General features: G+C 40.9%; 2 protein-coding genes across 2 annotated transcripts in view; both read left to right on the top strand.

The window, feature by feature from the left end:
• LOC142932587 (uncharacterized) overlaps nucleotides 1-15091 on the top strand; it is a 66648-nt gene extending 51557 nt beyond the window's left edge. Inside the window, exons 12-15 of the mRNA XM_076076506.1 lie at nucleotides 10753-10926; nucleotides 11326-11499; nucleotides 13983-14029; nucleotides 14166-15091. Of these exons, the coding sequence (XP_075932621.1) occupies nucleotides 10753-10926; nucleotides 11326-11499; nucleotides 13983-14029; nucleotides 14166-14707 (937 nt within the window). The 3' untranslated portion in view covers nucleotides 14708-15091. The remainder of the gene's footprint in view (nucleotides 1-10752; nucleotides 10927-11325; nucleotides 11500-13982; nucleotides 14030-14165) is intronic.
• Nucleotides 1227-9511, top strand: LOC142933105 (NACHT, LRR and PYD domains-containing protein 3). The gene is made up of 6 exons (XM_076077256.1): nucleotides 1227-1276; nucleotides 7292-7405; nucleotides 7539-7652; nucleotides 8199-8205; nucleotides 8470-8698; nucleotides 8862-9511. The coding sequence occupies exons 1-6, from the start codon at nucleotides 1227-1229 to the stop codon at nucleotides 9509-9511; spliced, it is 1164 nt and encodes a 387-aa protein (XP_075933371.1).
• Nucleotides 15092-27539: the final 12448 nt, after the last annotated feature.

The following is a 27539-nucleotide window of genomic DNA, read 5'->3' as shown; positions in this document are numbered from 1 at the left end:
TCCTCTCGTAATGACGATTCAAATTGTAATGCTTAAACACTGCGACTTGTTCTCCACAAACTAAGCACACGGCTTTACCTTTGACTTCAGTAAAGAAATACTTTAAAGTCCATGTTTTGTTAAAAACTCTACACTCTGTGTCAGTCTTTCTTTTTTTAACACAGGCTGGCATTTTTGAGGGCTAACAGCTAACTCACATCTCCCGTAAACTCAGTTCGCCAACACATTGCAGTGACGCTGCTGCTCACACACATTCACTAACGTACTTAAATTGAGAAGAAAAAAAACAACAAAAGTCGCCTTCAAAATAAAATCAATGCAGCTCTATTCTGTGCATGATGTACACTTATTTACGTTTTATTCCTAATTTCCCAATGACCTCCCGCCCGGATCCGGCCCGCGGGCCGTACAATGCCCAGGTCTGGTCTAGACTATCACAATGCACATAACCCCCCCTGTAAGAGGCTTACTTGACTTGTTTGTGGTTGACTGATGCAAGATGAAGGGCCTCGCTCCACCTTCCTGCTCTCTTGAGGATATTTTGACTTTCCTGCAGGTTGTTGTTGACAGTGGTCGTGTTGTTTCCACCTTGGGGGTGTTTGCTGCAGGAATTACAGTTTGTGTTCTATATTCGGTCACATTTTGCAGCATGCAAGCCAGCATGCTTTCCTGACTATTCTGACCCACAATCCTTTGCACAGCAGATATTTGAGCAAGAGGGTCAAAGTTCAAGGTGCCATGTTATAAGGAAGCAGTATGTCCCAGTTGAATGCAGACTGCATGCATCAGTATGTACTTTGTAGGGAAGCTGCAGTATGTCCTCAAAGTAAAAAGAAAAAGTAAATGATTTAGAACGCAGCTTCAGACTGATACGTGGGTAAGTTGTCCCGCCCCAACAGGTTCAACCAGATCCACAAAGTGGAGTGAAGAATAAAAACACTCTCAGGTCAGACTCTGTTGTCTTAGTGAATGTATTTATTCAAGATAAACTCGACACAACATTTGCTGCAAAGGTTTCTGCTTGATCATCTGTTCCCTACTAGTCTACATACAAGAAGACAAGGTGACAGAGGGGCATGCATGGATCCTCTAAACTATCTGGTCTAAGCAACAGAATCCAGTCTGATGTCAAAGCAACTCTTTACAAGTTGAAATTATTTTATCACAGATGCTGAGTTTGATCCTGAAAGACTCTTGTTTGAGCTGTGAGGAGGTTTCTGTTCACAATGACATTTGATCCTGTGAACGCAGCTCAGACTGAGACTCAGTCCAACCAGTCAGACTGCATACTGTGATGGTGACGTGAGGACATACCCTCTCTCTGATGAAGGATAACAAGCTGCGTCACTTCACTTCGTCTGATGGAAGTTGAAGTTGAAGTGAAGCACGGAGCTCCTTTTCTACACAGACCTGCTGAGGACAGAAGAGAGCTGCACACTGATGAAGTTCATGCTAAAAGTTCAGTAAGTGGAGCTGTGGTTGGTTGAAATGACGTCATTGATTGTTGTGAACGTGTGATTGTTTAAAGCTGCTTATAAACACAAACGTCAGCTGGGAAACAAGATGGCTGCCTGTGTGAGCAGGCAGAGAGAAGCTGCTGTTAGTTTGAATGTTGAAGTCCAGATGAAGTGTTGCTTTGAATGATGACACTGTGATGAAGAAGATGAGTTCAGTCTGATCTGGGGTCTGTCAGGACTGTTACTGATATGGAGCACTAGGACCCAGCAGGGACCAGAGAGCTCACCTGGGCCTTTGTTCCTGCACTGAAACACACCTGAGAGAATAGGCTCGTTCGAGTTGAACTGCGCCTCGCCTGGAAAGCAGACGGACGTAGAAAGGGGCGTTGACAAAAAACTGCGTTCAAGTCGGACCGTTTTCAGCCGCCTGCTTCTTCTTCTTCTTTCTTTTGCTTTTTTTGGCGGTTGGCAAACAGCTTTCGGGTGCATTACCGCCTCCCACTAATCTGGAGTGTGGACTAAGGACTCTAATACGACAACCAAACGAAAAGAAAACATATACATATATACACACACATACATACATATGTGTGTAAATGAATAAAGATATGTATATAAATAAATATATATATATATATATATATATATATATATATATATATATATATATATATATACATATAGAAAAAATAAAATAATAAAATAGAACAAATAAATAATAATACATTTCTTTCTCACATTCTATTCATTAGTGTTGTTGACTCTAAATATTCCAGAAAAAGTTTCCAACATTTGTCACTAAAGCTTTCCTCTCTAATCTCTCTTAGACCTTTTTTTCAAAACTTCTCTCTCTGACTCGTACCTCTGACAGGACAATAAAACATGGTCCACGGTTTCTTCTTCTCCACAAAATTTACACTTTCCATTATTATGCTTTCTAATAACATAGAGGGAACTGTTCAGACCAGTATGGCCATTCCTTAGTCTTGTCATAATCAATCCACTAGAACCTGCTCCCAACCAATGGTTTATTTTAAACAGATATCTTCCTTTACTCCCTTTATTACATTCGTTCTGACATATATTTTTAATTTGTTCCTTAATCACCACTTTAGCTTCTGACTTACTTATATTTACATTAACGTTATTTTTCCCACTCTTCAAAGCCCTTTTTGCTGCTTTATCCGCCTTCTCATTGCCATCGACTCCAACATGGACCCACACTAAATCAACCGATTCTTTAAAATGATTGTAGAATTTCAAACAGTAAATCCTCTCTGTTTCTGGAGTGGCACAATGTCAAACTCGTTAGCACTGCACATGAGTCTGATGCAATCACCACTCTCTCTGGCCTGACATCCTCTACCCACTGTAACGCAATAACTATGGCCATCATCTCACATGTAAACACAAATAAATCATCACTGAGTCTCTTCACACTCCAAATGGAATTCTGGGATTACTGCTGCTGCTGCTGTTCTACCAGTTTTAGGGTCTTTAGATCCATAAATCTGTATTTAATTGTGTTAACTGATGTATGACTTGAAGATCTTACAGTTTCCCCCACGTTCATGTCTCATCAGTTCAAGGAGGCCAAGATCTATTCCAGGCTGTGGCAGTAACCAAAGAGGAACAGCTAACCACAGCTGGAGAATAACTCCTATAACCTAATTCACTAGCCTTCTTCTTAACAACCCAACCAGAGCTCTTTGTTGGCCTTTTTGTCATGTTCCCAGCATGGCTCAATTGCACTTATTGTTGGATAGTTGTTATGTCCTTGTAAACTGACCCAATATGTCATCATTATCTGTATTCTTCTCAATTCCAACAGCATTTCCCCCATTTCTACCTGCAATGCCGGCACAGATGTTGTTTTAAAGACCCCACTACATATTCTTGATGCTTGTATTACATCCAGTTTTCCCAACAAGGTTTTAGACGCCGACCTTTAAGCCACACAGCCATAGTCTAGAACTGATCTTGGGCGACTGTGGCTAAGTGGAGTGCAGGGCTGTCCTTCAATCAGAGGAGCGGCGGTTCGATCCCCGGTTCCGCTGGGAGCATGTCGATGTGTCCTTGAGCAAGACACTTAACCCCAAAATTGCTGGTCTTTAAGTTTGGATGTCTTTTTATATATTTAACTATGTTATTATTATAATTGAGGATATAAGATTGGGCATATTTTAGTTCTTGGATGTCATATTTATTTAAACATTTATATAAATAAATTAGTGCTGGGCAACGATTAAAATATTTAACCGCGATTAATCGCATTGTTATGGCAAAGTTCAATAATGAATTCAAAAGTAGTGTATTGCGCACTTTTATTTTAAAAGTACTGCTATATGAACAAAAGGGCAATAACATTTGGTTCACGAGATGCAGGTAGCATGTTTTATACTTAATGTGAATATAATTCATACTTTGTTGGCATCTTATTCTGAAAACCGGATGTTCGTCTGCAGAAACCGGATGTTGTCTCACGTTAATCTTTCCGCTAACTTTCAAAGTCCTTCGCTCGCTCCCGATCTGTGCCGTTTAAATGTGTTTACCGTGAATTTCAGCATATAGGTGCACTAACATGTAAGTGTCTGCTGAGTTGACCACGGAGATCTTTTTTTTTCCCATCTTAAAAAAGGCTCAAGGACATACACACACGTTCACACACACACACGTTCACACACACACACACGTTCACACACACACACGTTCACACACACACACACACACATACACACACATACACAACTGACTATAGGATGTTTGCTGCCTTTTATGCCACTGTTCTTGTCATCCTCTTGTTGTTATGTCTATGTATTGTCTCTTGTCTTTCAATTATAATAAATTAAAAGAATGCGTTAACGAGCGATAAAATAATTGTTGGCGTTAATTGATGAATGCGTTAACGCGAAATTAACGCGTTAACTTGCCCAGCACTAAAATAAATATATGTGAAGATAGCGTCATTTCTAAATCATACAACCGTAAATTTAAGAAATTTAAAAACTGAACCAACTGTCCAAACATCACAGCTACATAAACAGGCTACACACGGAGGAAAAGCAACGCTGCAAGTTTCTATCAGTGACAATTGTGCTTTTCTTTTAATACGTTTTGTGATGCTTCACAATCATTAGTCGATGGACACATTCCAGCGCTCTGACTGAAAAAATGTTGACATCAAGTAGGATGTAGGCTTTCTCAATAAATATCTTTATTTACAGATGCTAAATAAATAACCTTATATATTATTATTGTTATTGCACAAAATGAGACTAATAGCCAACAATCTAGCGTTAAGTATTACAATTAGACAGAAAATTAGGATTTACATTTTTTTATACTATATTTATCCTGTTAATTAAGGATAAATTTGTCTCTGCATTTGACCCATCCCTATATATGGGGAGCAGTGGGCTGTCTTTGACAGGAGACAGGTCAAAGGCCAAGGCTTGAACAGCTGATGTTGTGGGCACCAGACAACCCTCTTAACCCAGTGAGCCACGATCGCCCACCTTTTCCACTAAAGAAAATCTAAGAGCCAATCAGCTCTTTGATCCGAAGACAGAAAGAAGTTTCCCATCATGCACTGGGGTCACGCAGTCAGTGGAGAGCAACTGCAGCGCCTGGCTCTAAAATCTGCGGCCACCCCGCTCTCGTGAGGTTATCGTTGCCCACGTTTTCATGACGTCAGAGCAAATCGGACGCAAATCTACCCAGCATGCATTGTGCGCCGATCGCCGGTGATCGATTCTGCGCACGCCTGGCTTATGTCGAACGAGCCTACTCTCTGTTTGCTCTCACCTGCTGCTTTCAATCCTTTAAGTCCACAAAGCTTCATGTTCATTTCTTCATCTGCTTCTCAACACATTTACTCCATTTTTGATAGTGTTTGAATGTGTTTTCTTTAGTGTTCACTTTTTCTCTCATTGATCACCAGGTTGTAGTCGACCTTTTACTAACTGATCAAATGGTGAAGTGAACAATCCATCAAATGAAAGCTTCCACATGTTCCCACAGTGCCCACAGTGTTTTCTATGAGGACACTTACATGTCATTTTACTGTTCTGTGTTTTACTGACTTCTGGACTCTGAAGCTAGATCATGAGGAGAAACAGCACAGCTCCATTTGTTGGAGGTTGATGAACAATATTTAACTTGTAAAACACTGTAAATTTATAGGATGAGCATTTAAAATGACGTCTTTTGTCATGTTGATAAAACATTAAGTTAGTTTTATCTCCAGAAATCTAAACATTAACAGACAGATGGACATAACCAAAACATTTGGTTAAAACATAACCAAAGTTCAATTAGTTCAATTCTATTAGCAGTATTCTCTTATACCTTTAACATATTTTCTCATATCTACTTACTGGCTGTACAATTACAGAGTAGGTATCCATAGCTAATATCTGTATTTAATGGTATTTTATTGCAGTAGAATATATTTATATTTTACTGTAATTTAATGGGAACTTCTGCTGCCAGACTTTTTACCATTTTATAAAGATTTGTTTTTTAAAGTGTGCACATTAATCAGCAGGTTGTAGTCGACCTTTTCTTAACTCAACTGTCTGAGACACTTTTTCTATTTAACTTTTCTCTTCAGACTTTTCTGAGTTAAAGAGGAGCTGAGCAGCAGAGAGAGAATGTTTCCTCGTGTGCTTTGAGTTTTCACTGTAAAAACAACTGAAGTCACAATTAACTAAAGGTTTGTTCACTTCAGTCTTTAGTGTGAGCAACAAGAAGCCAAAGGGATTCAGCTGACACTGATAGGAAACAGAGAGAAGCAGCTGATACAGGAGAGATGATGTAAAGGATGAATGAGAGCTGATGTGCTGATCGATGATTGGACTGATGCTTTCAGCTCTGCTCTCACTGGTTCCTCTACACATGAAGGTACAAAGTGATGTGAATTCAGCAGCAGCTAACAAGGTCACATGACTGATTTTGGATTATTGGACTAGCTGCTTCATGCTCTGACTGGATGTAGTAGACGTGGAAACAGAGGAACATTTCAAACGTTGAAGAGCTTTTCAAAGTCAGTCAAAGAAAGTGAAGAGTGACGTCATCCCCAAAGAATATGAAGTGTCTTCCTCTCTTCAAACAAGCCAACAGACTAAAGAGCATTGTGAACGTCATTTCTTAGAGATGACTCTGCAGCTCAAAGTGACAACAACATGGAAACTGTCCCATGAGTGTCTTTAGTATTGAGGTGAATGAGCTGTGTGTGTTTGTCATGATGAAGAGAAATAATGTTGTTGTGTTTGTGTGAAGGTGTGGACTCTGCCATGAATCAGTGTGAGGACAGAGAGGAGGGAGTCCCTCCCTCTAAAACCAGCCGGACCAAAGCTCAGAGGTGAGATGACCATCTCTAACTGTTCACACAGTGTTCACTTTTTACTGACACCGTCACAGAGGAGTTCATTCAGTTCATTATGTTTTATCACTGAGGTCAAAGTTACTGATGGTGTTGTACCAGACTTCATTATATTCAGAGGGTTCCTAATATTCTGACCATCAAACACAGCTCTCACTATCATGTAGTCCAGCACAACACCACCTTTAACTGAGTCAGTCTAATGTAGTCCAATACAACACCACCTTTAACTGTTACTTCAGTAATAGACATAGAACTGATTTAACACACTTCTGACACAAAAACTGAACATTATCATCTTTGTAAAGGTAGAATTTAGTGCAGCACTGTTTTATTGAATTGTTTTAGACTTCACAGATGTACCTAATAAAGTGGACACATGACATGTTTTTCTTCATTTAGGACAAGGACAAAGTTTCCTCAACTTGTATCAATACTGTTTTTGTTTCAGGATCCATCAGAGACCAGAATCTCCAGAACCTGGACCTGAACCCAGCTGTGTGTCCTTGAAGAGTGATGCGTCCATGGAGAGTCCTCTTGATTTTAGAAAATCTTCTGATGGAAGGTAAGAATTTATAACTGACGATAAGGCATTTCTAACTTCTAACCATTCCAGTTATTTTCTGTGTTTAAAGATTTAACATTCATCATCAGTTTTTCTACAACGTCCACATTTTTCTGTGCTGTTTTTGTTTCAGGGTCCAGCAGCAGAGACCAGACTGTCCCGAGGCCAGCTGTCTGTCCTTCAAGAGCAACCAGTCAAAGCAACGTTTAATTGACTTTAAAGGACAACCTCCATGTGCTGATCAGATGTAAGCTGTAACTGACAGTAAGAGTCGGGTTATGCTTAAAAATAAATCTAAATTGTTTCTATTTCTTGTAAAAAGCCATCCGTCTTAGAGAGCTGTGAGACAAGTTCAAACTCTGCCTACTTTCTCACCTAAAATCAGCTGACCAATCACTGAGTGAGGTGGGTGTGATGATTCATGTTTGAACTGTTATTAACTCAGAGAAACTTTACTGGTTTAGTGTCATTCTTTCATACTGGGAGCTGCCCAGTACAACCAGTCTGACACTGAGACGCTCCACTGGAGCAGCTGGAGGTTCTGGGTGCCTTGCTCCAGGGCACTTCAGCAGTGTACAGTGAGGGAGGGAGAGCTACATGGAGGGCTTGGTGAGAGCTGTTGGGACTAAACCAAACTGACTGGTGAAGAAAACAGTGAGCTGAAAGACTGAGCTGTTGATTCTCAGTGGGATCAGCAGGACTAGTAAACCTTTACCACTACAGGGACTCATCTGATCCACATCCAGATATCACTTCATGGACCTTTACCTTGTGTTGGTCTCTGTGTGGACAGACACAATGTGAGCTGATTCTTCATGATTCCTCCACAGAGAGGACCAGGAGAGCTCAGAGGTTCCCAGAGGTCAGTCTGCCCAGCAGCATCAAACACACCTGGACTCCATATTTATGGTCTGTACATGTACAACTACTTTTACATCTATTCTATTCACAATCATCTCCATGCTGCACTTTGTAGACTAGTGGATTGTCAGTCTGTCCAACATGGATCTGATGTTTGGTTCCATGGTTTTAGTTTGTGTCATTCAAAGAATATTCTGTTCCAGCTGCTGGAGGAGAACATTGTCACTTTTGTGAAGAATGAGCTGAAGAAGATCCAGAAGGTTGTGAGTTCAGATTACCCAGAATGCTTAGAGAGTCAGAGGGAGGATGAGGAGGTGTTGGACGGTGAGGATGAAGAGCAGAGGAGGAGCAGCAGAGAGGCATTTGAGAAGATCACACTGCACTTCCTGAGGAGAATGAAGCAGGAGGAGCTGGCTGACTGTCTGCAGAGCAGTAAGAGGATTTCTCTAAAGATTTAACATGCTGGATAAATGGGACGTTTACAAATGTCTCAAGAGATGGACCAAAATATATTCATAGACTCATTCTTTGAGGAAATGACATGTTGAAATCTATTCTTTGACTCATTGATCTTCTTTGTTGTGTGTTCATTCAGGACTTCTTGCTGCAGTTTGTCAGCGTGAACTCAAATCCAACCTGAAGAAGAAGTTCCAGTGTGTGTTTGAGGGGATCGCTAAAGCAGGAAACCCAACCCTTCTGAATCAGATCTACACAGAGCTCTACATCACAGAGGGAGGGACTGCAGAGGTCAATGATGAACATGAGGTCAGACAGATTGAAACAGCATCCAGGAAACCACACAGACCAGAAACAACCATCAGACAAGAAGACATCTTTAAAGCCTCACCTGGAAGAGAGGAACCAATCAGAACAGTGATGACAAAGGGAGTGGCTGGCATTGGGAAAACAGTCTTAACACAGAAGTTCGCTCTGGACTGGGCTGAAGACAAAGCCAACCAGGACATACAGTTCACATTTCCATTCACTTTCAGAGAGCTGAATGTGCTGAAAGAGAAACAGTACAGCTTGGTGGAACTTGTTCATCACTTCTTCAGTGAAACCAAAGAAGCAGGAATCTGCAGGTTTGAAGAGTTCCTGGTTCTGTTCATCTTTGACGGTCTGGATGAGTGTCGACTTCCTCTGGACTTCCACAACAATGAGATCCTGACTGATGTTACAGAGTCCACCTCAGTGGATGTGCTGCTGACAAACCTCTTCATGGGGAAACTGCTCGCCTCTGGATAACCACACGACCTGCAGCAGCCAATCAGATCCCTCCTGAGTGTGTTGACATGATGACAGAGGTCAGAGGGTTCACTGACCCACAGAAGGAGGAGTACTTCAGGAAGAGATTCAGAGATAAGAATCAGGCCAGCAGGATCATCTCCCACATCAAGACCTCACGAAGCCTCCACATCATGTGCCACATCCCAGTCTTCTGCTGGATCACTGCTACAGTTCTGGAGGATGTGTTGAAGACCAGAGAGGGAGGAGAGCTGCCCAAGACCCTGACTGAGATGTACATCCACTTCCTGGTGGTTCAGTCCAAACTGAAGAAGGTCAAGTATGATGGAGGAGCTGAGACAGATCCACACTGGAGTCCAGAGAGCAGGAAGATGACTGAGTCTTTGGGAAAACTGGCTTTTGATCAGCTGCAGAAAGGCAACCTGATCTTCTATGAATCCGACCTGACAGAGTGTGGCATCGATATCAGAGCAGCCTCAGTGTACTCAGGAGTGTTCACACAGATCTTTAGAGAGGAGAGAGGACTGTACCAGGACAAGGTGTTCTGCTTCGTACATCTGAGTGTTCAGGAGTTTCTGGCTGCTCTTCATGTCCATCTGACCTTCTTCAACTCTGGTTTCAATCTGCTGTCAGAAGAACAAACAACCTACCGGTTGTCTAAAGTCATTAGAGACAAACCTAAACCAAAACGTCTCTACCACAGTGCTGTGGACAAGGCCTTACAGAGTCCAAATGGACACCTGGACTTGTTCCTCCGCTTCCTCCTGGGTCTTTCACTGCAGACCAATCAGACTCTCCTACGAGGTCTGCTGACACAGACAGGAAGTAGCTCACAGACCAATCAGAGAACAGTCCAGTACATCAAGGAGAAGATCAGTGAGAATGTGTCTCCAGAGAAAAGCATCAATCTGTTCCACTGTCTGAATGAACTGAATGATCGTTCTCTAGTGGAGGAGATCCAACAGTCACTGAGTTCAGGACGTCTCTCCACAGATGAACTGTCTCCTGCTCAGTGGTCAGCTCTGGTCTTCATCTTACTGTCATCAGAAAAAGATCTGGACGTGTTTGACCTGAAGAAATACTCTGCTTCAGAGGAGGCTCTTCTGAGGCTGCTGCCAGTGGTCAAAGCCTCCAACAAAGCTCTGTAAGTACAGAGATAGTTAGATTCATATATCATAACTTAAATATGCTGTTATCTTTTCAACTTATTGCTCATTTTTTCTTCATCATTGTCTCTTCAGACTGAGTGACTGTAACCTCTCAGAGAGAAGCTGTGAAGCTCTGTCCTCAGTTCTCAGCTCCCAGTCCTCTAGTCTGAGAGAGCTGGACCTGAGTAGCAACGACCTGCAGGATTCAGGAGTGAATCTGCTGTCTGCTGGACTAGAGAGTCCACACTGTGAACTGGAAACTCTCAGGTCAGGATTCATCAATTTGTTCCACTGATGACCACCTTAATCCTGATTTACATTAATGGATACATTCTTAACCTGCATAAGATTGTGTCTGTGCTTGCATGGTTTTAAACCAATTGTGTTTAATTTGTTTCTATTTTAAAAATATCAATTAAACATGTTTTATGATCTTTTTTTTCTCACTCTGCTGTTATAACTTGAAATTTCAGAGAAGAATCAAAGAATTAGCAGTAATGTTGTCAGATTGTTGATAATTAGTGAGTGTTTGGTTGTGACTAGAAAACAATCAGTAACAATGTTAATGTAACCCCACAGTAACCGACAGTATCTCAGTACTGCAGTAACCTTCCAGCCCTCAGTTCCCTCAGATTATGTGACGTGTGTTGTTTTGTGTGTTTGCAGCCTGTCAGGCTGTCTGGTCACAGAGGAAGGCTGTGCTTCTCTGGCCTCAGCTCTGAGCTCCAACCCCTCCCATCTGAGAGAGCTGGACCTGAGCTACAATCATCCCGGAGACTCAGGAGTGAAGCTGCTGTCTTCTGGACTGAATGATCCACACTGGAGACTGGAAACTCTCAGGTATGAAGAGGCATGCTGCATCTATAGCTCAGTGAAGAACCAACAGCTGATTGTGGACATGGTGTGTCAGAGCCCAGAGAGGTTTATTTAGGACTGGACCAAAGTTATAGTGGGACACAGGCAGTGCTCTGTGGCTGCAGACGGACTTGAACTGTAATATTTTCACCCTCAGATTACAGATAATAGAAACCAGTGTTGACTGTTGCTAGGAGACGGGATGTGAACAGCAGTGTCAAAGTCAGACACTTTGTACATCCAACCATCCCCCCCGACCTCCTCCATCAGAGGGTTTGTGGCGCTGTAGTGATTTCAGGCTACTTTCTCCTTTACTTCTGAGAGACAACAGTCATTATTACACAAACACAAGAGGTCACTTGTCAGGACCAAAACATCCAACAATCAATACTTCTATATTGACAACGGATCAGCTGACTCTGTGTAATGGTGAAGAGTCGTGTGGTGGTGATGAACCCACAGAGAATTGTCTCCATCTCTGCAGCTCTACAGAGCTTTTCAGCCTCTTTTAGCTCCTAGTTTTCTCAGTGTTTCCAGCAGCAGCTGTTTTCATCCAACAAGCTGTGATGAAGCCACTGTTCACTACCTGAACAGCAGACAGACTCAGTTAGAGACTAGCTGGTGAACATAGTGGAGCATTTAGCAGCTAAAGAGACATGTTTCCCTCAGGAGGTGGTGGAGACCAAAAACAGAGCTAAACAAGAGAGAATATTGGACTTCCATTCATCAGGTGACACAAACACAAAGACTCCTGATGAATCATCATGTTGATGTGTAACTGCTGGATGTGGAAGCAGCTGGTTGATATCATGTTAGACACAACTACTTTCTTTCAATCATTTTATTTTCAGTTTATATAGTTTACACACCACATGTTACCCCCAAAAAGAACAGCACATAACATAACATACCTGCTAACTATACAAACAATCAGACTCAGACACAAAAAAAATCGAGACACAAGAAACCAAAACAAACATAAATCATCACCCTCCATATTGACCCTGCAATAACAATTAAATATTAATTGAGGCTAACTATACAGACAGTCAAACTCAGCAACAAACCATATATATTTTTTTTTAAATCTGAGAAAACACCACAGTTGTAGATCATCATCGTCCATATTATACCTGTTACAACAATTAAATAATATTAAATATTGTGGACTTTTCCCTTCACCAGCTCACTTGGATCTCATGTTGCAAAACCTATTCGTATGGTTTCGGCATAGTCCTCTCCAATAAAATCCATAACAGGCTTCCAAACAGAGAAGAACCCATTTATGTCTCCTTGGAGAACATGTGTGAGCCTCTCCAATGGGAGTAGTTGTAGAACATTATAAAGCCAACTTGAAACAGATGGTTGTGCGTCGTCTAGCCAATACTGTAAGATTGATAACCGTGCACAGAACCATAGAAGACTAAGAATTCTCTTATATCTGTTTAATTCTGGTGAGGCAGCGTCTAGGCCTAGGATGCATTGTACAGGATTGAGCTCAATAGGACACTGTGTTATGGAGGATACTTGGTTACCAATTTCAACCCAAAATGTATGAATTTCTGGACAGAGCCACATTAAATGCACATAGGTGCCTCCATGCTGCTGACACCTTCCACATACATCTGTGTGGGGCTGAGTGAGCTCTCTCCATTACCTGCTGTAATTCTCCATTGAGTCCGCCTTCTGTTTCAGCTCACTGTTTTCTTTTTCAATGTGACTGATGCAGGTTTTTAAGTCCTCAACGTCGTCTTCGTTGCAGCTGACTCTTTGTTGTACTGCAGTGATTTGGTGTTTACCTCTTATATTATATATACTGTATATAAAAGATCATAATTAATATCACCACCGTATTCATGGTTTCAGTAGAAGCATCAAGCCGTGATATTAAGTCTGTTCTACACTGGCTGATTGCGTCCATGAGCGACTGAAGGGAGACTTGACTTTGGTTTAGATGTCAGAGATTTCACAGGTAATCAGCTACTTGTTCACTAGTTTAAAGGTCGTACATCCGTTGGTTTGAACTTGTAGAGGTTCTATTAACAAACTGACTCCGCCCATGCAGTGCGACTCACGCACGTGCGACCATGACCCAGAACCGACACAACTACTTTATAAGCTGATAATATGTCAGATGTTGTGTTTACAGCTTGTTTTCACTGAACCACAAGTGGACAAAGAAATTATTTGATGCAGGTTTAAACATTTGATTTACTGACTGACTGGAAGAGGAAACTGAGTCTGAAATGGATGATGATTGTCAATATAATACTGATAATAATATATCATGAATAAGTGAACATAATGAGCTGTCGTCATGGGCCAATCAGAAGAAGCTCCAGTGAAGTAAAAGAGTATGAGCTGATGAATAATAAGTGCTCCATGTGAACATGAATAACAAAGCTCTGTGTGTGAGAGCGATGTAATGTCCATGTTTCATGCTGCTCTGACCCCCCTCCTCCTTTCAGGGTGGAGCCTGCTGGAGTCCGATGGTTCAGACCAGGTCTGAGGAAGTGTAAGTGTGCTTTGAGTTTGATTCATGAAAACAAAGCATCTTCAAACTGTGACATCACTCATTCACATCTCTGATGTCATCAAACAGATGATAGATTAATAACTGCAGCTGTATTGTGTCTTGTTCTCTCCATCAGATTCCTGTGAACTCACACTCGACATAAACACAGTACACAGAAACCTCAAACTGTCTGACAACAACAGGAAGGTGACACGTGTGAAGGAGGTTCAGTCATATCCTGATCATCCAGACAGGTTTGATGTCTGGCCTCAGCTGCTGTGTAGAACTGGTCTGACTGGTCGCTGTTACTGGGAGGTTGAGTGGAGAGGAAGAGTTGATGTATCAGTGAGTTACAGAGGAATCAGAAGGAGAGGAAACAGTAGAGACTGTTTGTTTGGAATGAATGATAAGTCCTGGAGTCTGTTGTGCTCTGATGATGGTTACTATGTCTATCACAATAAGACAAGAACACCCATCACCTCCTCCTCCTCCTCCTCCTCCTCTGGTAGAGTAGCAGTGTATGTGGACTGTCCTGCTGGCTCTCTGTCCTTCTACAGAGTCTCCTCTGACACACTGATCCACCTCCACACCTTCAACACCACATTCACTGAACCTCTTTATCCTGGGTTCAGGTTCTGGTTCAGTTCTGGTTCCTCAGTGTCTCTGTGTTCTCTGTAGGAGGGAGAGTCTCCTCCTGCTAGAGAAACCTTCTCTCTGCTGACCAGATAGTTCAGTGTGTACAGGATCACACACAGCTGATGTTAGTTAGGAGGATGTGATTAGGAGTTTATCCTCAGGGTGGTGTTTGTAGTGTTCTCTCTCCAGTATGCTAGAGGTTGATGAAACAATACTCTGAACAGAGTGATGTAACTTCAACAACCTTACTCTCATTCTTGAAGGTCGTACATCTTATGTGTCCAAACAGAACATCATGTGTTCCTTGGATTCCCCGGAGAGAGCAAGTCTCACTATATTACAACCCTCTCTGATCTCTAAATGAACATAGATGTGTTATTAGCAATACTATAAATAAACTGAAATAAAAAAGTCTCCTTATTTTAACTCAAAGTGTCCATGAGTCTTTTCTTCTTCTACTAACAATGTGCTACTTTGCAGTGATATTTGATCAACAATCTCTTGATTTCTCCAGAAGTCACAAAGTACCTGCTGAACATGGTGCATCCAGATAAATGTTCTTCTCTTGGTGATGAAGACCTTCATCATCTGGAGGGTCTGGAGTTTATGGTCAGATAATGAGCTATGTTGAAATATTAATCAGACAAGTTTTAATATTTATTTTGGGTAAAATATTAATTACATGAGCTTACTTAAATGTGTGCATATGTATGTGTGTAGGTGTATATGTGTATAATAAAATGTAGTAAATAAAAGTTGTATCTGATGAACTTTAACTGAGCTCTGTGACTTTCCAACAATACGTGTTAATAACAGTGACTCTAACATGATAAAGGTGATTGTTTGTTTACTATATGATCAGTATTTAGTACATTGTGTGTAGAATGATGGATTTGGGACACAGACTGTGGTGTTGTTCATCCAGCAGGGGGCGTCCTCTCCCTGCACATCAAGTCTCAGAGTCCTGAACAACTGAACAAGTTTGGACTAAAGATTCAAACTAATTATTAACTTTAATTCAATTTAACAAGGAAATAAACTGACGCATTCAGTCGTTAGATTTAATTAGATTTTAATCTTAAAGAAAGAAATAAACTGTGACTGAGTGTGTGTTGGAGGTTATATACACATGTAGTATACATGTGTGTGACATTTTCTTTATCAAAATCACCATTTCTTCATCCTTCTGCTCCCCGTGTCTCTGTGTTTGGGTCCATCTCCTGCTACCTTTTTGCCTTAACTTGACAGAAGGAACCAACCGAAAATATGGACTCAGCAGATGGATGGTTTAAAGAGGAGCTCTATAACCTGAGTTATTCCCTCTTTTGTTTTCATGGAGCGTGGAGGAGATCTGTGTTGAGATTGGTGAGCAGGAAGACATCAGCAATGTTATGAATGGCAGTGGTGGGCCGTCAGGGCCTAAACAGAATCACAAAGTTATAGCTATTTTATTATTTAATATTTTTTCATAAATACACTACATGTATTCTAATTATTTTTCCCATTATCTTATTTTCTCATTGCACAGCTACTGTCCTCCTCTGTTGCTCTGCTTCCAGCCTGCAGCGCTGCTTCCAGTGCAGCTTGTTTTAAGGAGAGCTTTTATCCAATCAGATTTCACCTCGATGTCTCCAAAAGGTTCAAAGTTGCTTCATGTTAACAGATGAAGTTAGAATCTCATGGTTTGTTAATAATCACGACGCCCCCGAATTCGGGGGCTCTCGGGCTCAGCACCCCTGAAAATATTGTTCGAAAAATAGCCTTATTCTTCGGTAATATTGTGGATTTGTACATTTTTTTTACCGGATTAAACAGCAACGTATGGGCAACACTATCATATAAGTCACTTTTTACACACTCCAAACACAATTATAGACTACTAATATAAGCATCTAGAAAATGTGGCATAAAAGCATGAAATCCTGGGCAGAAATCGTCGTTATGTGTACTGCAAATCAATATTTGCACCACGAAGCTAGCGGCTACCGAGCTAACCAATGCATTTTTTAGCATTAGCATTCGTCGCCGAACGCATAAAGACCTTCGGTTTTTCTCTCCGTTTAACCAGTAGAAAGCTGTGAGTGGACAACTGTACAATGGCACTGCCCTTCGCCGAAAAAAATCGTTGGTTATTGGTCACGTTTTATGAAAAATGAGTAGAATAACGTCGCAGATTATCCGGTTCAAAGCTACCATCATTGTTGCCAACTGCATCCTGTTTACTGCCGAGCTGTTTCCAGTATAAGAGCGGTCAATCCCGCTTGGGCGAGCGGTCAGACTTCCGGCGAACGGAAATTTACGCTCGGGGAGACGCAGCACTTTACTGGCTGAAACTTCCGTCAATCAACACCAAATTCGACACACGCCTTCCTGAGACTCTGACGCGTCGAAGGCGGGCTCATTGACTGAAATCGACCGATGATAGGCTGAGCTACAGCCACATACACACACATGAACTGAGAAAATCCTATGGATGAGAGCCAGAGACAGGCTCTGAGACCACCCTGGCTCTCAAAATTATTCTAAACAGCTGTATTTGGATGTATTGAATAATATGAGTGATACAAAAAGTGAAATATATAGTTATATAGTATATAAAAGTACAATGTAAGAGCTGCAACAGCTGGTTCGAAAATGATGACCTCGCGTGACCTCTCTGTACTAAAGCCTCTTATTCTTCACTTTATCCCAGCCAACCTTTATTCAGCAACTACTGATCGGTTGTGCTATGATTTGGGAGTTTTTAGGGAGCCAGCTGCATTATTTCAAAAACATAATATCAATAAAAGTGCTTTTTTTTTCAGGCGAACCTGATTATTTTCAATTTGAGCTGTGTAATGTCTTCATGCACTATATTAACCAGCAACATATACACAATATTTACCCATCTGAATAAATCTCACAAGTGTTATCTGATTATAGCATCAAAAATTATTGAAATAGACCTTGTAGTAACAGAACTGTGGTCTCCTTAGTATGGGTATGCCATTTTCGAGCAGAGGCCTACAAATAGGGCTCGAGCTTAAGAGGTATACCTCATCACAACTCAATTTAAGTGTCACAGAAACGTTGGAGAAACAAGTAGTCCCAAACCAGACACTTTTCTCTCTTTTATTATTCAAATAAAGAAAATGTGTCCACATTGTGATCCACTTTTCAGCTGCTCAGTATGATGTATTGAGTCACCGTATATTGTTACATCCCCAGTGAAATATGTTCCATATACTGTCGTTGTTGACTGTCACAACAGGCCGAACGTTGTAGGATAAACTGGATATCTTAGAGAAATAGAGCAAAGAGGAAATCCTGCTTAAGTCATTTATTGTATTAATGACATTTCAATCAGTCAACAAAGGTCACCTTCCCTTGTTTCCCTCGTTATTTGGAGAAGATACGCTCCTTCAGGACGTCGTAGCAGACCTCCACCACCTGAGGGCGCAGCAGAACAAGACGTGTTAGGGAAGACAACTGTAGTCCTGACTCTCCTCTTTCTGATGTACATGTATATCTTTAAATTTGGTGATTATTTTTAAATTAGATGGCTGCATAATATCTGAGAGATTGGCATTATTTTTATTCAAAAAGAGAAAGAAAGATTTTAGGAGAAATCTACAGAAATAAATCACAAAAGTGCATTAAAATAAACACCTTTATGTGTATTTTGGATGCTTTTTTTTCAATTCAAAGAAAGAAAAGGGCTGCAGGGAGTCGCAAAACAATATCAATTATACAACATATTTACATTTACAAATGCATAATTGATTGATACATATAAAAATGTATTATTAATGATGTGTTTACATTTATAATTACAGTTGACGGACACATTCTGCTGATGGCATATTAGAAATTGAGAAACTCAAGACCCTTTATTAATGACTTACTAACATTTCAACAGACTGGATGACTTTTTTATAGTGAGAGAAACACAAGCATTTAGTTAGCCCTTCATAAAGGGTGACTTATCAAAACGTTACAGGTAAGTAAAGGTGTCTGCTGGCAAACTAAAATAAAAAGGATTAAAACATTTAATTAAAAGTGTGATGAGAAAATGTGATTCAAAGTTACACAAACTGATAGGATCTCTAATATCAATCTGTTTTATGTGAATTCCTGTGTACAAAACCAAGACTGATCTGATGACTGCAGACAATGATGGAATGTAATGAATAATCACCAAATCTCCACAAAATATAAAAATAAGTATTTAGATTCAGAACTTAACCAGACTTTGTAACATTTGAATCTTTCCTTTCATGAAGAATTTCCACTTCAGATATTATTCAAAATATGTCCAGTTACTCAGATAAATAAAATTCCTACTTTCACTTAATGACTAATGCAGGCTTGATCATTTCAAACATAGATTCAAAGATCATATTTCCTACAAATACATGGCTAGACACTGAGACACTAATCCATCATACTGCTATACGTCAGTATGATCAACACTACCTTTAGTTCAGACTAGTGGGAGGAAGAAGAGCTCTCTTTGGTCGATAGAGTTCAGCATCACAGTCAGTCAGCGAATGGAAATACTTTTGAGACACTTGTAAAATGTGAACAGAAGGCCAGCTTTAATTTATCAGACATGCGGTTAATACACAGCTATGTTTTTGTGTCTCCCCTCATTTGTGGCGAGGAAGAAATCGTTCTTATTCTCAAGAAAGTGTCAAAAGATACAAACGTGGCAAACTGTTACAATTATTAAGGTCTGACATGTTTGTGGTAGTTTTCAAGACAATTATATACTGTTTGTTTTGTTGTCTGTTTGTTTTAGGTGGACGGATGAGAATGGGGCTAGGGACGCTGGTGTCAGTAGGAAAACTCATGTGGATATTCACAGCACCTCACCTTGGTTACTGGATTGCAGCACCTTTGTCAGACGATGCCGTCTACAGCGGTCTCGGTCTCTTTCTGGGCGAAGCTGCTGACCTGCAGTCAGCCAGAGCATGAGGCTCCCGGCTCTCCTCTAGAGATTCAGCTTTTTATATACAGTCTATGGTTTTAAGTTCGGTGTAACCCAAGCACTATTCTTCACTAGTACAAAATATGCCTTAAAGGTATTCAAAGTTTTATTTTGAAGGGAAATTTGGTGGACAGTGTTTCAGATGACAAGAGAAAAAAAACATAGAAGTGAAAAATATAACAAAAATTTAACAAAATATAAATAAACTGTCATTTGTCATGATTTGTCATTTCTCAATGTTCATGAGAGGAGCTGCTGTCAAGCTGAATAGTTCAGCCCAGATGTGTTCATCACAGTAAACATGACTGCTGTGAGGCTGCTGTGTGGACCTGCTTTGATTTATTTAGCTGGTGATGAAAACAAACAGTTGTGTTGTTTAGGCCGATGGAGAGATGCAGTGGGAATTGGCACTTAGGTTACCAGGTTAGTGTGTGCATGAATTCATTGTCGGGACACTTGGGGACGGAACAAATCAGACTGTTATCAACAACACTCACATATGAAGTTTATAATAGGACTTGCCTCACCGTTTCCTCCCAAGGACGTCACAACATGCTGTAGACAGATCAGTCAAACTGACAGACAAATGAGCTGGAAGCCTCACTGTGTGTGTGTGTGTGTGTGTGTGTGTGTGTGTGTGTGTGTGTGTGTGTGTGTGTACAAGTATATTAAAGTGAAAAGGGGGCGGGGGTTGTACAATGTCCGTGCTTCGTGCATGAGACGCAGGTCTCAGCGTGGCAGAGAGGAGGAGCTGTTGGACCACAGTGGAGTCAAGATGCGCTCGGTGCAGGTGAATCTGAGAAGGGCTCGTTTCATCATCATTTAAGGATTCAGTAGGGGTTCAAATATTTCAAATAAAGATAGAGAAACGTTTTCAAGGTGCATCAGCCTGTCAAGTATGCCATCAATAAGCTATTTTTGTTGATATTTATATTATTTGGAAGTCAAATTTCCACATAACACTAACTATATAGAACCACTTTGTAGTTCAGCTTGTGGTTCACAGCTATAGGACTGCACCAGCGTGAAAAGTGAAACACAGGACGCACGTAGAGATGGCGGTGATCCCTCTCCGTGGACGGTTCCATCATTTTACACACACGAAATGAACTTGGCATGTATGAAATATTATCTTTTTTTAGAATATATATACAGTGCCTTGCATAAGTATTCACCCCTCTTGGATGTTTCATCCTTTTGTTGCCTTTATACATGAAATCATGGTCAGTATAATTTGGCTTTTTTGACAAGAATTTGCGAAAAAAAACCTCTTTAATATCAAAGTGAAAACAGATTTTTACAAAATAATGGCAATTAATTAAAAATATATAAGTTAAAGTAAATGATTGCATAAATATTCACCCCCTTCAGGTCAGTATTTAGTAGATGCACCTTTGGCTGCAATCACAGCACTGAGTGTGTGTGTGGATGTGTCTCACTCAGGCTGGCACATCTGGACACTAAGATTTTTCTCTATTCTTCTTCAAAACAGCTCAAGCTCTGTCATGTTGCTCAGGGATCGGGCGTGAACAGCTCTTTTCAAGTCCAGCCACAGATTCTGGATTGGATTGAGGTCTGGGCTTTGACTTCCACTCCAGAACATTCACCTTGTGGTCTTTGAACCATTTCTGTGGAGCTTTTGCTGTATGCTTGGGGTCGTTGTCTTGCAGGAGAATAAATCTTCTCCCAAGTCGTAGTTCTCTTGCAGACTGAGTCAGATTATCCTCCAGGATTTAGCGATATTTTTCTGCATTCATGTTCCCGTCTACCTTTACAAGCCTTCCAGGGCCTGCTGCTGAGAAGCATCCCCAGAGCATGATGCTGCCACCACCATGCTTCACGGTGGAGATGGTGTTTGTGGTGATGTGCAGTGTTTGGTGTTAACCAAACATAGCGTCTAGTCTGATGGCCAAAAAGCTCAATTTTTGTCTCATCAGATCAAAGAACCTTCTTCCAATTGACATTGGAGTCTCCCACATGCCTTTGAGTGAACTCCAGGTGAGATTTCATATGAGCTTTTTTTAACAGTGGCTTTCTCTTTGCCACTCTCCCATACAGCTTCGACTGGTGACGAACCCCGGCAACAGTTGCTGTATGTACAGTCTCTCCCATCTGAGTCACTGAAGCTTTGAACTCCTTCAGAGTGGTCCTAGGTGTCTTGGTGTTCTCCCTCATCAGTCCTCTTCTTGCCCGGTCACTCAGTGTGTGAGGACGGCCAGCTCTAGGAGATTTAAACAAGTGCCATACTCCTTCCATTTCTTAATGATGAACTGAACTGAACTCTGTGGGATGTCCAGTGAGTAGGAAATCTTTTTGTAGCCATCTCCTGACTTGTACTTTTCAATGATCTTTTCTCTGAGTAGCTTGGAGTGTTCTTTTGTCTTCATGTTGCAATTGTAGCAGGAATACTGATGAACCAGAGACTGGACCTCCCAGACACAGGTGTGTTTATACTACAATCACTTGACACACATCAACTGCACTCAGGTCATCTCCATTTCACTACGTGTGACAGTGTTGGAGTGTTGATGTTGTCAGTGATAAGGAGCTTTATGTTCTCAGGTTTGTTCCAGTGTGGAAGATGCTGTGGGTTAAATTTTAACACGTATCATATAAAGTCATATAAACATGATGCAGCTGATCTTTGAACTGAGTGCTGCAGGTTCACACTGGTTTAATAATGTGTTGGAGTGTGACAGCAGCCTGAAGACACTGAGGACTAATGAAGAAGAAGAGGATTTAGTCCTGATGGAGCTCATCGTCTCACTCACATCAACAGAAAACTTTTTTCTACAGACCTGGTCCAGACAGCAGAGAGCTGCAGAGTGTTGAAGTTCATGAGAAGAAACTGAGTAAGTGAAACTTTAATTCATGACAGACGAGCTGCTCTTTGTTGGTTCATGTGTTGACCTCCTGTCTTTGATAATGAGTCCACTGCACAAAGCTGATCTGACAACAGATACTTGAAACTACAGCTGGCTGTCTTTAAAGTCTACATGCAGAAACAGATCCCATTTCCTGCTGAGACACACATCAAATGAGACTGAAGACTAATGATGAACCCGTCTGTCTTCATCAGGTGGCTGCAGCTTATCAGCAACATGAAAAGGTATCACACTCAACACTTCTCATTACATTTGATCCTGTTTTACCTTCAACATATTCATTCTTACTAACTTGATGTTGACTGTTTCTCTGCTCTTTCACTTGAACATTGACTCATAATAAACCTATAAATCTATAAAACAGATACAGTCGTTAGATTGAATTCTGATACTGGACTAAAGTCTGGACTTTGATCCTTCAGGTATTTTATGAAGCTCATATTTCATGTTTATTGAGGCCTCTGTTGGTCAAAGTGCTCTCATAGATCAAATGACCATTTCTACTCTGTTAATGAATCACTTCATAAGCTCAATGACAATGTATTATTATGTTGAACTTATCAGTATATGAAGTGAGAACCAATGTATGCAGAGAGGTCTATAGACTAGTTCTAGAGGTCTAGGAACTAGTTGAAGAGGACTAGGGACTAGTTCTAGAGGACATTGTTGATGTTGTTCTCCAGAAGGATTCAAATATATGAGGGTTACAGAATATAAATACCTCCGTATTTGGAGATGGAAAACTCACATTCACATATCCTTTCAACAATCTTGTCAATACATTACAACAAATAATTTCCCTATGTTTTATGGTAAAAGGATTATTGGTAAGTAACCTTCAAACATGGACTATGGACAGTTCAGGGCCATGATCATGGGCCACAGTCCGTCAGTGTGTACTGGTTTTAGCTAATTTTGTTTTTTTTTCTTTGTTTTTTAATCCTTAAATCCTCATTGACAACTCTGATATATATGAATAAATTAATTAATGAATAGCAGCAGAGATCTGGGGACTAGTTGCAACAATCTGGGGATTGATAGCAAATGTCTACTGACTTTTTGCAGATAGGGACAAGTTGCAGGAGTCTAGGGACTACTTTCAGAGGTCTAGTGACTAGTCTTTAACTAACTGCCATGCACATCTGTATGCAGATTATACAATATTGTGTTGTATTGCCCACACTAAACCTGCAAAATTGCTTTAACGCTCTCCAAGTTGCACTCAGTGATCTAAAACTCATATTGAAAGCACTACTTCAGTGTTCGGATAGATGACAAATTCTCATACTCAAAGGAACTTTATATGGTAAAAACAGAAAGAATAAAAGCAATTACAATATGAACAAAAGAGATGACATAACAGTAAGGAACAAAAACAAAAACATATATAACTAGCTTCACGGGTTAACAGCAGATTTAAATAGGTGAGTTTTAAGTGACGGAGAATGTCTGAGGTGCCGGGGGAGAGAGTTCCAGAGGGAGGGGGCAGCTATGGAGAAGACCCTGTCCCCCCAGGTCTGATGCTTGCAAGGAGGTTGGCGTCAGTGGATCTGAGGTGACGGGTGGAGCATGTCAATGCAGGAGGTCTAAAGGTATGAAGAGGTTCAGGGTTATGAAGGGCTTTGTACTGTATGTGATGAGGAGAACCTTGAACTGGATTCTTTGCTGTATGGGGAACGAGTGGAGGTCTTGAGGGACTGGGGGATTGCCTCTGCCTCTTCTCTTAAACCCTTGGATGAGGTTTATTTTTCAGCACTTAGGTTTTTTACTGGTGGTGTTTATAGCACTCATCCCTCCTTCCTGTACGAAAAGTTGGTAGAACTTCCCTGCAGAGAGAAGTAATACAAAATAGTATTAGTTTGTCTATGAAACCCAAATTGGTAAACTACCAGCTTACATCACGATGAATCTGGATCAGAACTTTGGATCTAATGTAACACGCTCCAATGAACAACTTCTGCTCTTGGGAAGTCAGCCTTTCCAGTCAGTGCTCCCATATCATGGAAACAGCTCCAACACACATTGAGGATCAGTACTCTTCCAACCTGTTCAGAGCCACAATCATGAGCCACTGTGGGTTAGTGTGTACTTGTTCTAGCTGATTTTGTTGCCCTTAAATCCTCAATGATCACTCTAAGGGACTAGTTACAGAGGTTTAGGGACTAGTTGCAGAGATCTGGAGACTACTTGATGTTTAGGGCCTATAGTTGCAGAGGTCTGTTTCTCTGCTCTTTCACTTGAACATTGACTCATAATAATCCCATAAATCCATAAAACAGATTCAGTCATTAGATTAAATTCTGAGACTGAACTTCAGTTAAGACTTTGATACCTCACTGATTTTACAACCAATAACTAATACTTATTAGTCATTATAAGTTATTGATGTTGCTGTATTGATACATTGAGGTTTATCATTTAGATTTCTATGTTATCTGCAGTCAGTGAGTTTTCTTTCACATTGAATCCAACAGAAACAAATAGGAGCATCTGTGAGTGTGAAGAGGATCAGCTGAGGGTTTCATATCAGACTAATATGAACTGTGTGAAGAGTTTATATATTTGTATTCTATCTTTAGTTACTGTAAATTACATCATGGGTCTGTTTTACTGTCTGAAGCAGCAGACTGAACATTTTAGATAAAGTTGTTGATTCAAATGCTGACTGGAGCTCTTTAGACAAACTGTGAGATGATCTCAGGTTCAACATGACACATGTCCTGCTGTATCCATGGCAACGATTGAAGTCCTTGTGTTAACCCTCTGGACCCAGCAGTGTGACGGTCTTATTACCAGAGAGCACTTGAACACATCACAGAGTGACAGGAGTCTGGGAGGGCTCAGTGTTCAGGTCCAGAGGGTGGAGGTTTATGTTTCTACATCAGCTGCTGAGCTCCCCCTGGTGGTCAGTGAGGTTTACACTCAGTCAACAGACTTCACGTTCAGCTGGGATTCATTTAGAGAAATTACTTTTTTAACATTGTTTTACAGATGAACATCTCTTCCAATGTTATGAGTTGATCTTTCTCCAATTAAACTTTTTTTCTTGTTTGAATCACTGTAAACTGAATATTTTTAGGTTTTGAACTGTTTCAAGACGTTATCTTGAGCTCTGAGAAATTACCATGGATAATCATTTGTACGTTCAACTGTTAATCTACAATAATATAATAGTTTGTTGTAGATGTGCATCTCTGTGTCTGGCATTAGCTTCTTGGTGCAGTGTGAACCCTGTTGATTAAACATCATCAGCTCAAATCCCAGCCGTGCTAGAAGATGCTACGTGTCACATAATTATAGCTTCTTTATTCATAATCTTCAGATTCCCAGCACTCGCACACATTCTTCAGGATTTCAAATAAAACGTTCCTGTATTGATCCTTTTCTTATTGATAGCTGCTAGTTTTCCAACAGCTGCTGAGAATGAAGACTAAAAACTGAATTACCTTCCCTGCTGGTCTTCCTCTATGTGCCAGGATCCATCAGAGACCAGAGTCCCCTGGACCTGAACCTGAACTCAGCTGTGTGTCCCCTGAGACCAACCAGTCACACAAACATGGCATCGATTTTAAAGGACGAAAAGTCTCTGCTGCAGAGTAAGTACAAATTAAATGTAAAATGTACCTAATAGCTGTATAACTGGTCTTCTACTGCTGCTGATATACTCTGCAAAGAAATGTGAGCAGGTCATGATACTGCTATTTGTTCTGAAAAGTAACGAGAAGTAGAAAAACTAGAACTACATCAGTGATCAGTCACTTCCTGGATAAAACAGGAAGTGATTTATTACCTAATATGTCTCCAAACTACAACCACGACAGTGTGTTTGAGTTTAGACAATCAATGAGGGACAGAGTTTATTACAGTCCACAGTGATTTACAATCAGAGCAGTCAAACTGAACAAGAACATCAGGTAGATGTCATGAAAAAATGAAGGCACATCCTTTTCAAATAAACAACTGAAACTGTGTTAGAAAGCTACATTTTTATATTTTAAAGAAATGAGATGTGTGTCAGGTGTGTGAAGGTGTTGTGTGACAGATGGCTCTCAGATCGTGGTGGAAGATGTTCAGTGACTCTGGTGTCCCGACTTCAATAGTTCATTCCACCACTGTTGGACCAAAACAGAAAAGAGTGATGATCGAGATGAGAGACCACAGGGTCCTCTGAGGGACAGGGCGACCAAACGTCCAGAGGTAGTAAGTTGGAAGGACCAGTTCCCTTCACTTCCCTGTAGACCAGCACCAGAGTCTGGAGCTGATGTGAGCTGAGGCTGGGAGCCAGTTTAAAGAAGCTGTGTAGGAGAACATGGATGTTTGTTTATCAGACAGGAGTGGACCAAACCACATACATGAGTGATGTGACAGGTCAACAGTCTTAAGTCTTAAGACATCTGACTAACAACACACTGGTTCAAAAAATCTGCACGAAATACAACAAGTATCCCATGTTGAATAAACATAAGCAAGACATGTTTCAAAAAAGGCTCACAATGTTACAGAAATGTGTGATGACTGCATCAATTTGTGGTTATTCCTGGGCAGATAACAGAAGTCCCAGTTTGAGAGAACCGTTCATTCAGTATCGTTCAGCCATCGTAGCGACCAGGCCGCCTCGACTACACTCAATGTTGTCTTTGTTCAAGACAATGATTCCCGCTCACTCATTGGTTGTCCCTCTTCCTATGTTTTGAGCGACTGCTCCACCGTATCAGCGAGTGGGATGGGAATCTGGCATCAGGATGCCAGCGCCCCCAGTTTTCCACTCCCAGCAATCGCATCAGCCAGCCTTAGCAGGGTAACTTGGACAAAGTGCCAAGATCGGACTCGTCTTCTGGCACATCACTCTTGGAATATTTCTCACTTGAACTAAGTCTCTGGCTCAACGTTCTCACTAACTGGAACAGGATCACCTTTTCTAAGATGATCAACCCACTTACCCACATGAATATGGTCCGTACAGTGAAGCCGCACCTTCTGTCGGTTTTTGGGGGGTTTTCATGACGGAAGATGGATCAAA

The sequence above is a fragment of the Anarhichas minor genome, unplaced genomic scaffold (assembly GCF_050575085.1).
Source record: "Anarhichas minor isolate MPS153535 unplaced genomic scaffold, ASM5057508v1 ptg000058l, whole genome shotgun sequence".
Classification (NCBI taxonomy): Eukaryota; Metazoa; Chordata; class Actinopteri; order Perciformes; family Anarhichadidae; genus Anarhichas; species Anarhichas minor.
This window is presented reverse-complemented; position numbering and strand designations above follow the sequence as displayed.

Coding starts and splice junctions, on each gene's coding strand:
- LOC142933105 (XM_076077256.1), top strand. CDS start 1,227: ATGACATTTGATCCTGTGAACGCAGCTCAGACTGAGACTCAGTCCAAC. Junction 1,277..7,291: donor ACTGAGACTCAGTCCAACCA/GTCAGACTGCAT, acceptor TTTTTGTTTCAG/GATCCATCAGAGACCAGAAT. Junction 7,406..7,538: donor AGAAAATCTTCTGATGGAAG/GTAAGAATTTAT, acceptor TTTTTGTTTCAG/GGTCCAGCAGCAGAGACCAG.